The sequence below is a fragment of the Fomitopsis serialis genome (assembly GCF_022376445.1).
Source record: "Fomitopsis serialis strain Sig1Antser10 chromosome Unknown B0H18scaffold_5, whole genome shotgun sequence".
NCBI lineage: Eukaryota > Fungi > Basidiomycota > Agaricomycetes > Polyporales > Fomitopsidaceae > Fomitopsis > Fomitopsis serialis.
Window position 1 is genome coordinate 910,177 of NW_025954965.1, and position 13,618 is coordinate 923,794.

The 13,618-nt window shown below is 58.0% G+C and overlaps 2 protein-coding genes across 2 annotated transcripts; both read left to right on the forward strand.

Moving 5' to 3' along the window:
• Positions 1–7,059: 7,059 nt before the first annotated feature.
• On the forward strand, positions 7,060–7,993 carry B0H18DRAFT_979280 (uncharacterized protein; the record flags this gene model as incomplete). The annotated part of the gene is given in 3 exon segments (XM_048044381.1): positions 7,060–7,479; positions 7,498–7,570; positions 7,623–7,993. Coding segments are annotated over 3 exon segments (344 nt in total), but the record flags the coding sequence as incomplete, so codon positions are not given.
• Positions 7,994–10,667: 2,674 nt separating this feature from the next.
• Positions 10,668–13,208, forward strand: B0H18DRAFT_494722 (uncharacterized protein). Its single transcript, XM_048038301.1, has 2 exons — positions 10,668–11,968; positions 12,026–13,208. The coding sequence occupies exons 1-2, from the start codon at positions 10,824–10,826 to the stop codon at positions 13,029–13,031; spliced, it is 2,151 nt and encodes a 716-aa protein (XP_047898836.1). The 5' UTR covers positions 10,668–10,823; the 3' UTR covers positions 13,032–13,208.
• Positions 13,209–13,618: the final 410 nt, after the last annotated feature.

Here is a 13,618-nt window from a genome sequence, read left to right on the forward strand (position 1 = left end):
TTCGCACCGATCGGGTGTTTGACCGCTCCTCCTGATATGTAGCTGACAGCTTGGGACGATCAGGCTTGAGCTCGCTTCCGCATCAAGTCCTCTGCGCCCTGTCACTCTGCTTGGCTGACCGACATGGACTCGCCCTAAGTAGTATCTGCTACTCGCTTGCCAGTGGCGCTCGGAAGGGACACCTGACGACCACCGCTATCCAACTTGAAGCCACCGTGAGTTTTGCGGAACTCCCAGGACGACGCGGCGAGCCAATTGACCTTGGGCGATTAATGCTCACTCGAACCCCGTGGACAGCTCGGGCGCCGGTGCTGATCCGTTCCCGAGTCGTGTATTGAAAAGAGAGGGTATGTGCCTCACGTCCTTCCCCTCACATCACCATCGGCTGCTCACCCTCCCTTGCGACGACTCCAGCTTCACCGGCACCCTTCACGACTCCAAAGCCATTCTTGAGTGTTCCGAGTCGGACGTGCTTGAATATAGCGCGATAGAAACTCAGTCAGGTATGTACTCACTTATTATCGTTCGTCTGCACCCTCTGCGGCGCGCTGGTAGCGAGTCTGCGACAACAGGTGGTGTCTTTATACTGTCGATGGCAGCAAACAAAGGTATGTGATGATGCGAGGACAGAATGGCTCCAGCTACTATTCATTGGGCTTCGACTGTACTGCTAGCGTCCCGGTGGCATCATTGGGGCCACTGTTTTGTCTATTCATGTATGTGAATGATTCTACATATTGAGTCCTCAGGCTGTGGGTTCGTGTTCGGTTCGGAGCTCGGTTTGAGATTTACCTATGCACCTGGCTGTTCACGGCGAGCAGACTCTAACTCAGAGGGTAGTGAGACGACCTGAGTGATGTGATCATCATGTCTATGTTGTTCACTTCGCAAGAGCCCGGAGGAATACTATGGTGCATAAGCCGAGCATCGCGCTGTCATGGTGGCCACATGAGACGGCTCTGGCTCTGGTCAGTGAGTCTTCACTGCAGGGGCAAATATGTTGTGCCTTGATTACATCTAGGTACGTCGGTATGCCGTCGACTCGCTCACGATATGATCTCACATCAATGCAGGTTTGCAACGAACCACTGGCGCTCAAGCTTAGGCTAAGAGTCGGAGCCCTGTAGTCAAGGTAATGTTCGGTTTTGATGCTCACAGACGGATGTTACACGTAGCTAAAGACAAGCCTGGGGATGAGTGCATAGTTCCAATATAAATTTCATCGGCATGCATGACTCTCAAGTTTTCCCTCCAAACTGCACACGACCAAACTGCACACGACCAGGTGAATTCATTGAATCCTTCATCATGGTTTACTCAACTCAGCGAGATATCACTTCAAGCAGTACACTGAGCTGGGAGAGATCAAACTTGCAGGTATCCCAGCCACTCGCCCGGCGTGATCGAGAGCCGGTGAAGCCTACTGCGCTATGTTCGATCGTGCCGCGACATGCCAGACAGCGAGCCTGACGCGGTTCGAGTTAGAAGACGGCGCGCCCCCGCCGGAGGCTGGCTTCCCGGCCCGCCGCCGTCAGCCCCGCTCGCTCACCGTATAAATATCCTACCAACCTGTCTCGAACCGTCGTTCTTCTCTTTCTTCTTCTCCCCCATCTTCCCCTCGAATACCAGCGGCGGGGTCTTATTTCGTAAGTGGCCCTCTCCACCCTCCTCGTACATGCGCTGACGGCTGCCTCGACCTGCCATAAGTCCACGGACTGTGGACTGCATCGCCTAGAGAAATACCGTCGTGACGGGGCGTCGACGAGTCCACGACTCCTGCGGCTTGACCCCCCGCCCCCAAGACCGACGCGGGTAGTCTCATTGTCATCTGAGGAGCTATCACGGCTGGTTCGTGAAGGCACCAGTTGACTGTGACTAACTCTGCGAGCAGCCCAAGCAGCGCTATCGGCTAGCGAAACACCGTTGGGACAGGGCGTCCGCGTTGTTTGGGTTCACGGTCTTGGGGGATCCCGCCTAGTATACAGTAGTGTAGCTTTCTCCAGGGCGGGCGGTCATGCCGACGTAGTCGGGCGTGCACCGTCCGGGCGCGCATCTCATCGTGATCCTGGAGTCTAGTACTTCCTTTGCCCAGCAGGGCCAAGGGGAAAAGCTAAGACGCGCCGAATGTTGTATATGAATTGTACTGTTATGTAGGTACCAGTAAGCATCGATTCACGTCTTCTGAGGCTGATCTCAGCCTGACGCATGTACACCGACTGTCTGAACAATAAGAGATTTAAGACAGCCTGAGGAGTCGTTGTACACCGTAGCCTACGTAAAGCAATCAATGGCATTCGAGTCACGCGCTCACGACTATTTACAGACTCGCACTGTACCACAGACAGTACTGTAGTACTACACTGATAGAACATCGAAGCGGCCTGAGGATCACATATTTCAGCAAGGCGACGAACTGCTTTAATATGTACGTGCATTATGCAGCAGGTGCGCCTTAGGTGGATCATGACGATGTTCCTGCATAAGAAAGACGCACGCTGGCACTAAGTACTGCCAGTGACGAACGCGGACAGAACGAGCAATAGCGAAAGTATAATTGACGCAGACAATTCGAGATCCGGACACGCATCGCTCAGGTCGATGTCCGCGAGCGAATGGCAAATGAGCCTTTGCGCTCTCTTTTGTCCCGTCATGTACTGGGCCGATAGTGCGTTGCATTCACGCGGTCTGACCCTCGAATGCCTCATCGCGAGCCTGCCAGACTCGAATTCGTGATTCCGAGGTCAATCGATAGGTCGACGGGCTGGATGGGAACATCGATCCGCATGCAGGGTGGTAAGGGCAGTATCAATACAATCGTATTCGCATTCACAGGACTTGACGACTGGTGACCCCGAGGCAGGAGCGCTGTGCAGCGTACTAGATGTGGTACTAACCTGAGAGGGACGTATGCAAGGGCCTAGACACTCCACCGTGCAGCGCCAGTGGATCGCTGCATTGTCGCGCACCACAAAACAACGCTGAAGTCGATTGTCGTATTTTCACATGGACAGAGCACGGTGTTATCGAGGATCTGCCTCGACATCGAGGTACACTGCGTACATGGCACGCAGGAGATCCGGATCCCGCGGGATCGCCATAATCGCGTGCATTCACTGCGCTCGAATGGCCGTTGGAGAGGGCCACAGCGGGGCACGCGTCATTGCAGAATGTCCGGGGCCCACAGGGCTGCATTGATTGACGTGGACAAGGGCTGAGCGTCGGCGCTGAGTAGCTGAAAGACCTCGCCGGAAATGAACGAAGAACGGGCGGTTGACGGGATGCTGCGATCGACAGAACTCGGACCGCGTCCTTCTGCAGGACGATCGGACGACCACGCGGAGGTCGGCTGACCGGTACTGAGGCCTGCCTTCTCGCGCGAAGCGGTCGCGCCCGGGATATGCATTGACTGTTGCTGCTCGTCGTGAAATGCGACGTATAGGGTGGTTCTGAAGGATGCACTTCGCGTGTGATCCGTTGGGTTTCTGTGTGCACCATGAACGGTCGCCGGGATGAGCGTCGAGGTGGAATCGATCGAAACGAAGCTGGCAGCTGCTGGCCTGGGAAATCTGACGGTGAGAACGAGACGTCGCAGCCAGCCAAGGCTAGCATAACGACACATAGAAGGATGGAGTGAGTGCTTCCCTATGGGACGCGATCACGGGGGCTCCATACGCGCCGTATTCTCCACTTGCACTGGGAAGCCTTGACCATATGGAATTCTGTGAAACTGCATTGACCGGCGGTGAGGGAGAGCTTCAGCAAGCGCAGGCGGAAGATGCGAAACCTGCAAGCTGGCCATTCAGTCAGTTTCCTCAGTGGGAAGCGCGAACCAAGGAGCGTACGTCGCACGGGACCGCGCCTCGATTGTCCACGTGAGACCAGATGACGAGCGACTGCCCATCCATCTCACAGCAAGCATAACAAAGTATCTGCACGTGCGATACCCTATACGATACCGTATGAAATACTTTAAGTAACCCCGCTCCGGATACTGTATTTGGGGATACCGAAATCGTAGATACTTTAAGTATCCCAGAATGGAATACATAAAGTTTCCCATTAGGGTATCACAGGCTGGGATACTTAAAGTGTCCGCGCCGATTACGAGTGATGCTGTGACCAGTCAGCATCCATACTTTCTGGACAATAGATGAAATTGAAGACGATTAGCTCAGATGGGCCATTGATCGCCACACTCGGAACTCGAAGTCTCGCTGGAAGGGATTACGTAATACTGGTGGCACAATGCACGGTGGCGGCAAGTCGCGTCGAGTCGCGTCGCGGCAAGTCATCACGCGTCACATCGCGTCGCGGCAGGTCGTGTCAAGTCGTGTCGCGGCAAGTCGCGTCGCGTCGCGTCGTGTCGTGTCGCGTCGCGTCGTGTCGTGTCGCGTCGTGTCATGTCACGGTGTGGCATGTCATGTCATCGCGCGGCACGGCATGTCATGTCATGTCATGTCATGTCATGGCGCGTCGTGCAAGCGCCGTGTCATGTCATGTCTCTGTTGTACCGTGTTTGCCCCGACTCCTTTGATTCCGAGTTGGTGAGTAGTACTGAGTGCCCCCAAGCTTGATTCTTCGATTTGTACAGCTATTACCCATGTAGCTAGATCTATGGCATACCCCTAATTCATTACCTGTGTTCAGCAACTTGATCACAGCTAGTTGCAGAACATTAGGCGCAGACGAACGCGCGCGACATACGATGACAAATAAGCGCCGCGCCACAGTTGACGTTGGTTCATCCACTTCTGCACCATCATGTTTTTGCGGCTTCACGGTCGTCTGCACTAGCACCTGTACCGAGCAATAGCGACGCGGTCACGCTCCTCGGACACCGTATTAATGTATATTACATCGAGAGTAGTAACAATGTAACAATGCCTCCCCTACACCGCCACTTGCAGTCAGCTACAATGGACGAGTCCGACAGACGTCGTAGACCTGGGTGTAGGGGGCAGATACACGTTCAATTGTCTGCGGGCACTGGCCGGTACTCCTGCAAGGCGTCCACGGGATCGTGTTCAGCGAGTCGCAAGACATGCCTCTCATGACGGCTGCTGCAGGGACAATCGATGCAACACAAAAACATGGTGGTGCGAGGTGTGGTGAGGTGGGTAAACCGACGTCTTCGTGTGGATAGCGCCTATTTGTCATCATATGTCGCGCGCGTTCATCTGCGCCTAATGTTCTGCAACTAGCTGCAAGAGGACTCGGAGAAATGACCAGCTCGAGAGAGTGGCTCCAAGACAAACACGGTACAACAGAGACATGACATGACACGGCGCTTGCACGACGCGCCATGACATGACATGACATGACATGACATGCCGTGCCGCGCGATGACATGACATGCCACACCGTGACATGACACGACGCGACGCGACACGACGCGACGCGACACGACACGACGCGACGCGACGCGACTTGCCGCGACACGACTTGACACGACCTGCCGCGACGCGACGTGACGCGTGATGACTTGCCGCGACGCGACTCGACGCGACTTGCCGCCACCGTGCATTGTGCCACCAGTATTACGTAATCCCTTCCAGCGAGACTTCGAGTTCCGAGTGTGGCGATCAATGGCCCATCTGAGCTAATCGTCTTCAATTTCATCTATTGTCCAGAAAGTATGGATGCTGACTGGTCACAGCATCACTCGTAATCGGCGCGGACACTTTAAGTATCCCAGCCTGTGATACCCTAATGGGAAACTTTATGTATTCCATTCTGGGATACTTAAAGTATCTACGATTTCGGTATCCCCAAATACAGTATCTGGAGCGGGGTTACTTAAAGTATTTCATACGGTATCGTATAGGGTATCGCACGTGCAGATACTTTGTTATGCTTGCTGTGTCTCATCCACGGTGGCCCGCCATGTATTGTCCACCCTATTAGCACTGCGAGCCCAGGTCCCCGAGGCAGAGAATGAGAAGCAGAAGCGACCGACACCGTCGTGACAGTTCTATGGCATGGTCGGAGATGTTATCGCGTCCGCGATTCTGAGAGCAAACCTGATAAGCAAGTGCACAGTAGATAGAAGCACGCAGCTTCAAGGCAGCTGTGCCATCTATTCCATCGCAGAGTTAGTGTGCCGGTTCTAGTCCACCCAGTTCGCACCTCAAACCCAACTCGCAGAGCCTATGAGTTCATAGAGCAGTTCCATTCGCACCATGGCTCCCTAGAATTTGAGGGTGAGTGAGCGAGACTCGAGCTCCGGTGTTTCATTCATGAGGGTTTACCGCCAGAAGGTCGTATGGTCCGAACGTGCCTCTATACAGGGATGGATTAGTCTTGTGGTGACATTGGTGGCTGAAGAGTGCCTGAGTTCGTCAGGTCGAATAGACGTACCGCGTGGTCAACTTGCTGCATATCGGACTACAATGACGGGGTTGGTCGACTTCGGGCGGGTCTCCAGCGAGCAATAGTCTTGAGCTGCAACAGACTTGCACTTTGGGATTAGCGCGCCATTCGAAGAGGAACGACAAGACATCCGCGTGAACCTTGGATTATTTCGCATGAACGCCTCGAAGTAGGTGCTAGACCGGCCTGACATTATTGGACTCGATAGCACAGAATTGCGAGCTAACGGTGTATGTCTGTGGGTCCACACTCTAGACCGAGCAAGGCGTGCACGTTCGTCGCTTCTCCCAAGGAGATCGCACAATGCGTGAAGAGCGAACCCCTGGATACCTGCGCAGTGTGGATCGTGCGACCGATTGGCACAGCCTACGTGTGGCTCGTCCGCGTTCTGGCGGGCGAAGGGCGTTGAAGAAGCTCTACAGCCAACGAGCTCAGCGTCTCGGCGCCTCGAGGCCTCCACCTGCGGAGGAAGATACGCCCGCGCGCTCCAGCACGTTGGCGGCGGTACGGCCAGGCGCGACCTCCCACTGGCACTGGCAGGGGTCGCGGATAAGAGCGTGGGCTACGGTGACGTGGCCATGTCGAGGGTTCGGCCGTCACGGTGTCGTACGCGTTGTTATTCAGGGCCTTGAGAATGCCTGGCGAGGCAGCGGGAGACAACCGCCGAGAACCCCATTTCGTGGGTATCATCCCGGGTCCGACCTGGCAAGGCACGTTCGGGACCAAAGGATGCCTGAAACTCTGTACATGTGAGCTCGGCCGGTGATCTAGGGCCGACTCACCATGGGTATTCCTTCGTATATATCAAATGAAGGGTGTGATGGGAACGCGCATGCCCAAACTTGACTTGAGGGAGGCCGACCAGCCACCTATCCACCAGGCGACGTCAAGCGTGTCCGTAAAGTGCAGCGCGCAGCGAGAGCGGAGACGTCCGAGCTACAGCTGACAGCGTTCGCACGCGGGGGACGAGTGCACGCACTGCGCATACGCAACGCACGTGCTTCCGCCTCGAGTGCCCCGCGTCTTCCCAGGTCAAAACTCGCTAGCCCTGATGTCAGTGCAAAGGTTCCCCTCCCTCGGGGCGGTGTACCCCAGTGTACCCCCGAAAACGCGGCGATCCGGGAAAACGCGGCGATCCGGCCGCATGCGGAAAGCGTTTCGTCGGAAGCCACCACGCTCTGCAGCGCGAGCTGATGCGCAGACACAACTGCGCGGTGCGTGGTGAGCCTAGCGCGAGCAGTGGCGGCATAAACAGACTTACGAGTGCAGTCTGGGGCCAGGGCGATCGTCGCGCAGCCGTGTATGGCGGTCGTTTCTCAGAAAGGCAGCGAAAGAGGGTGCGGAGGACGATCTTCACCTGGATGCACGGACGCATCTCGGAAGTCCCGGGGACCGAAGGGAAACGAAACGTGCTACGTGTCGTGGAAGGCAACGCAAGCTCAGCGAACGCTACCGCCGAATGTGAGTTTCCCAGCGCAGAGCAGCGTCGTCACAGCGTGCCGCTACCAGCTGATGGAGACACCTCGGTAAAATGCGAGGTTAGGCCTGTCCAATGCGAGATGGTTATGTCCGGGGCCGAACATACCGGAATGATGCATGCGCACGGACAGGGTGACTGGGGAACGCGTCCTCGCCTGCCCGGGACTTTCGTGGGTTCTCTTGCAGGCGATTTAAAACCAGTTACATACCCGGACCGTAAGCAAACGCGATACGCACCGGCCAACACGCTCACCATCGACCAACCACTCGAGCGTCCGCGCCAGCCCCGAGCCCGAGCGCGCTCTCCCGATCCCGATCACAATCACGGAAGCATCGTCTCCTCGGCATCTTGCCTCTCTCGCCGCCTCGGGCATTCTCCGAATCAAAGTCGACTCGCTCGTGCCTGCGCTGGGCAGCGCTGCGGACAGATTTTCTCTTATCTGTATGACGCGCGGTGCCTCGTGTGGCCTGCATCGATGCTGCTAAGCACCCGCTACGCGACGTGCCCAAGCAGCACCCAAGAATTATCGACATAATACTCGGGCGCAAATGGGCGTCGGCAGACGCGTTACGGGACCCAAGCCCACGTACGGAACCCCAGAAGGCGCCGACGCGAAATGGCCATCACTTTGCTGGCAGGCCAAGAGACGGGATGCGGGGACGCGCCCAAAGGGAGGCGGACATGCACGGATCATGGCCGGGGTGGTAAAGAATCTGTTGTATGGATGATGGGCGGATATGAACGTGCATTTGTCGGCCCAATGGACATGCGACAGTTGCTTTGGGTACGATGGGCGAGCCCTCGAATGCAAAGCTGTTAGCGTAGGCCTGAGGCATGCCGGGAGCGATCGCGATGGACGTCCGTCGCGGAGAGACTCAGAGAAGGCCGGTCAAGATAGCTTCTATTGGGCTTCTGTACCACGCGAATCCTGTGTGGCATACAAATTGTACGAACCAACACGCCGCGTACAGACATGCGTGCACCACCACCATGGCACAAGCGAGGGATGCCAGTGGGTTGAGGGCTTGCTCTTGGTATTGGGAACATCGGAGAGTGGCTGAGGGCGAGCGGTACGATTCGGCGTCCTGTGTAGGAGATTGCCGTAAATATTGTCGGTTGTCGGTGTCAGATTTGACATACAAGTTCCATGCCCTGTCGCAAAGCCGCATCACGACCGTTGGCAACCCATCGCCGCTATGTCAGCGAGGGACGAGTCACTAGTCAGGCCTTCAGAGATCGGGAGATGCCGTGCTTTGTTACCAGTTTTGGTGAGCAGTCTGAGATACGATCAACCCACCGTCGGCCGAGCCGTGTCCCGCCAGCGACCGACGGACAATGTCAGCGATGCGCGAAGCCAAGGACGATCTGCAGAGAAAGCTCTCCATCATCGTAGTACTTCGCCTCCGTCTTCTGCGCCGCTACGTCAGTAGACGAGGACCCCGAGAGCTTCCCCACGGGGCTCGCGGCGGCACCGTATTCCGCCTACGCCACCGAGCCCAGAGATCAGACCTTTCTATCAGCTGGGGGCGCGGAACCAAATCGTCGTCGATGCTTGGTCGACGCTCCTGAGGCAAGGGGTCGCGTGCCGTCTGCAGAGGGCTGTGGGCGAAGGTAACGGTTGTCGGAGTCGCGAGCGAGAGGCACAATGTTTAGCTTGCCTGTTGTAAAGTGGGCGGACATACTAGTAGGGCCTGGACTGCCAAGGTATAGGAGAACGCACCCTGAATATGAAGGCTGCTACAGGGTGGTCGGGAGCTGACGCGACAGGACAAGGCAGTGATCAGTACAATCTATGCGCGTCGCCAATGCATGCATCCTCGGACTCATAACATGCCCGCAGAGTAGTCTATGGCATACTCGCCTACTCGCCTACAGATGCTTGACGAGAGAGAAGCGCGCCCGTACGTCAAGCGTCACGTAGCAGGGCGACGTGCATGGCTTGTTGCGGGCCCGGGTGCGGCTTGGCCTGAGCTTGAGAAGATCTGGTGCCCGATTATTCCTTCATGCCGCATCTCGAAGGATAATAAACCGCTAGAAAGCTACGATGCAGAGGGCACGGAATGACTTCACGTCGGAAGAGGCGGAGAGCGGTGCAACGGAGAAGCCCGGGATAGTACTGCTGGAGCCACAGGGGCGAGCTTCTGGAACGGGCAGGATATGTGACAAGGCTTATTCAGGTTCAGAGAGACGATGGAGTCAGGACAAGACCGAGACGGCGACGACTCAGCGTTGTCTGAGAGCGAGCGATGGCTGCGCACCCGAGGCGACGCGTGTTGCGGGAACCGGGACAATGTTTCGGAGGAGGTTACGGACAGGCCAAGGGCGCGACGAGCCAACGCGTCAGTGCGCAGACCACGTTCGTGGACGCGCGTCGCCCGGAGCGCTGGCCAAGGACCAATTCCGGTGCTGTTGTTGCGCGGCCTGTTCGAGCACTGGCTGATGGATGGGAGAGGGGTCTGTTGGTGGACGGATCCCACGACGTCCCGCGACGAATGAGATGGATCGGGATGGGCGAATGTGTCGGGGGCGCTGGAGGACGGGTCACGGGGCAGGATCTGAGAGGCCGGGAGGAGCTTGTCTGCCCAGCCTGAGCGAGGAAGAGAACGCAGGGGACGGAGCCTGTCGGGGAGAAGGGGACGAAGGGCGGGCTCGCGGAGGACGTCGTGGCTGGGCGGGCACGGTATCAGCTGGACGCAGTGCGCAAGGCGCGCTCGCACGTGTTTGTGGGCGCCGGGCCCCCGGGGAGTGCGATCGAGAGGGAGAGAGCGCCCAGGGGCCCAGAGAGGCAAGAGGAGAGGTCTTGTAAGGCGCGACGGGAGCTGGAGCGATACGCGACGAGCAGCCCAAGCACTCCTCCTCCTCCCTTTTCACCCGCCACTCTCTCCTTCCCCTTCCCCCCCTTCTTCACTTCGCCCTTTCCCTTTCCTATACATACTCACCCTTCCCTCCTCTTCTCTCGGTCTGCCACCCAGCCATGGCCGCCGTACTTTCTCCATCACATTACGGGCCCGCGCACGGCATACTCATCAACCGTTCGCCCTCCGTCTCGCCCTACCACCATTCCGTGCCATTGCCCCCCTTAGTCCCCTCAAATCCTTCCCTCTCGTCATCTACATCCTCGGCCTCTGACCTTGCCACCGACTCCGACTACTATTCATCAAGCAGCGCGACAACGTCAAGCCGTCCAGGTCGCCTGCCCCATGATGCCCACGAGTCCAAGCCGCGCTCCGGCTCAGCACCCAACTCGCGTCGCATCCGCTTCGCTCCCCTCCCTGACCCTCGCCGTAACATCTTCATCGCAGTCGGCGCCAACCCCGACCTGCCCTCCGTCCTCCTTGACGACGCCGCGGGCGACGACGAGCAAAAGCCAAGCCAGAACTTCGATGCGCCGTCCACCGGCGAACCCGCGACGCCAAGTTTCAAGGACCAATACGCCAAGGTCAAGTCGGCGCCCGCCGGCTCGCTCCTCTTTCGTCCTGACGACCTCGCCGCGGCGGGCTCGACCCCGACGCTGGGGAGCACCGCCACCATCACTCCTCATTCCGCGACCTTCCCATCTGAGCTCGGCGGCGAGTGGAACCACGTCCCCTACTCGCCCCGCCCGTCTAGCCTAAACTTCCCCGACGACATCCCTCGGAGATCCAACAGTGCATCTGCGAAATGGTCGAAGAAGTTCCTCAAACCGCTTCTGGGGCCCTTGGCGTCATCGTCGGGCAGGGGACGCTCCACCGACGACCTTCGCACCCCGGGTTCCACCACAAGTCTCAACAGCATGGTGCCGCTCACGCCCCAGAGTACAGGTGGTTCCACGGTGGACAGTCGCCGTCCAGCCATTACCTCGCCCAGGCCCTTGGACAAGAAGTCCAAGAAGAAGCGCGAGAAGGGCCCTGAGCCCGATTGGGTGCGCGAATTTGGACAACCCCTCTACCGCTGGTCGAGTGAAGACCCGACGCTGAGCAAGAAGGGCCGCGTCTCGGAGATGCGGGAAGCGGCATCAGACAGTGCAAAAGAGCGTGACAGCCGCCCTCGCTCGAGAAGTGCGAACGGCACTCGGCTGCTCAACGGGCGCGTCTACGGTGCCAAGAGGTTTAACAACGCCAACCCCTTCGCCAATGCCAGGTGTGTGCGCATGCATCAACAGTCTCACCTCAGACATGCTGACTCTTTCGCTTTCAGATCCGAGGAGCCCAGGTTCGTCGAGTGGGGCTATGGCGGTATGGGCAGCGTACAATCGAACGGTGTCGGCGCAAATATCTGGGCAAAGGTCCAGTCCAGCGGAGGTGTCAGTGTTGGCGCGCATGAATCCGCGAGCAAATCGCGTCCAAGCTCAGCTCGCGACGATGACGATGACGGCAGCGGGATGGCCTGGGTGCAGAAGCGGCGCGCACGGAAAGAACAAGAGCGGAAGAAGACGGAGAGTTCTGAGCAGACGACGAGCACGGTAGCGGAGGAGCCGCCACCTGCGACCGAGCCTCATGCGAGTGGATCTGATTTTGACCCGCCGGCCGGGAAGGAGGACACCGCGCCGGAGCAGGTGTTGTCGGTTTCGCCTACCCAGCTGGACGCGGCTCTTCCGGAAGGGAGGGATACGCCAACGAAGGAACAGCACATGCTCCAGGCCGTGACGCTGCCGCCTGTTCATCACCATCATCACCATCGTGGGCCCTCGTATGGTACGCTGGAGAGGGTGTCAAGTGCGATCAGGGTCGAGGCGGAACGTAAAGACAGCACTGACACTGTACGCGACCATCGCCTGCACCCCGCTCAGGAACAACAACAGGGCGCCGAGGTGACCGCAGAGGTCGAGGACGCCAGACCGCGTGCAGATAGCGTGAGCTCCAAGACCAGTGCGGAGTCTAGCTCGAGTTCTAGCTCGGGCAACGACGACGCCGATGAGGAGGACCTCGAGAGCCCGCAGGGCGGCGAGGAGGAAGATGAGGAGGACATGGACGAGGAACTCGAGGTTCGTTCATCTTGCAGTTGTACCCATCGCTCCTGGCGCGTGCCCAGGAGTTACCCCGGGCGTCGCCCGACGATCGTTCGGTCATCCGCTGTATGTGGGCTTTGCGCTGACTGCATGTGTTCACAGGAGCGTGCCCGTCTGACTGCCCTCGGCGCTGGAGTTGAGAAGATCAGCCGGCATAAGGAGAGCACGCCAGTGCCGGAGGCTGGTCCTGAATAAGCGCCGGATCGCCGTGTATTATAGCCCGCTCGAGCGATCGCTTTGCACTGCAGAGCAACGCTCCGAGCCGACCAAAACGGAGCGGCCAGATGCGCCGCGGGAACACGGAGGGCGCGCCATGAGCGATGGGATGGGGAGAGGGCACCGTTAGGGTGCTCTCGTGCAGTAGATTGTGCCTTTATTATCGGCCTGCACCTCCAACGCGGAGTCCCACTTGTGGGCGACTAGAGCAGTCCTGTCGCCCGCACGTCTCTCATCGCCGCCGCCCCTTCGACGTATATCCGCCGTATCGCCGCACTCACTTTCCTTTGCATATAGTCTCACTTTAGGTCCTACGCCTGGACCATTGTATCATGCTCATATCGACTGGACGTCGACTCTCCGCCTACGCCTGCTTCGCCGGTCGTCGGCGTCCCCTTTACCATATAATTCCGGATCGTCACCTTTCGCCTACCATCCACCGTGCTGTGCATACCGTTTTCCTGGACATTGGCCGTGCCCCACCACCCCACTCTACTTGTAACAGTTAATCTGCCATCTGCTTCCATCGTGCCAGTTCGTCAGCTCTGCGCCCTGCTGGCCCCGCC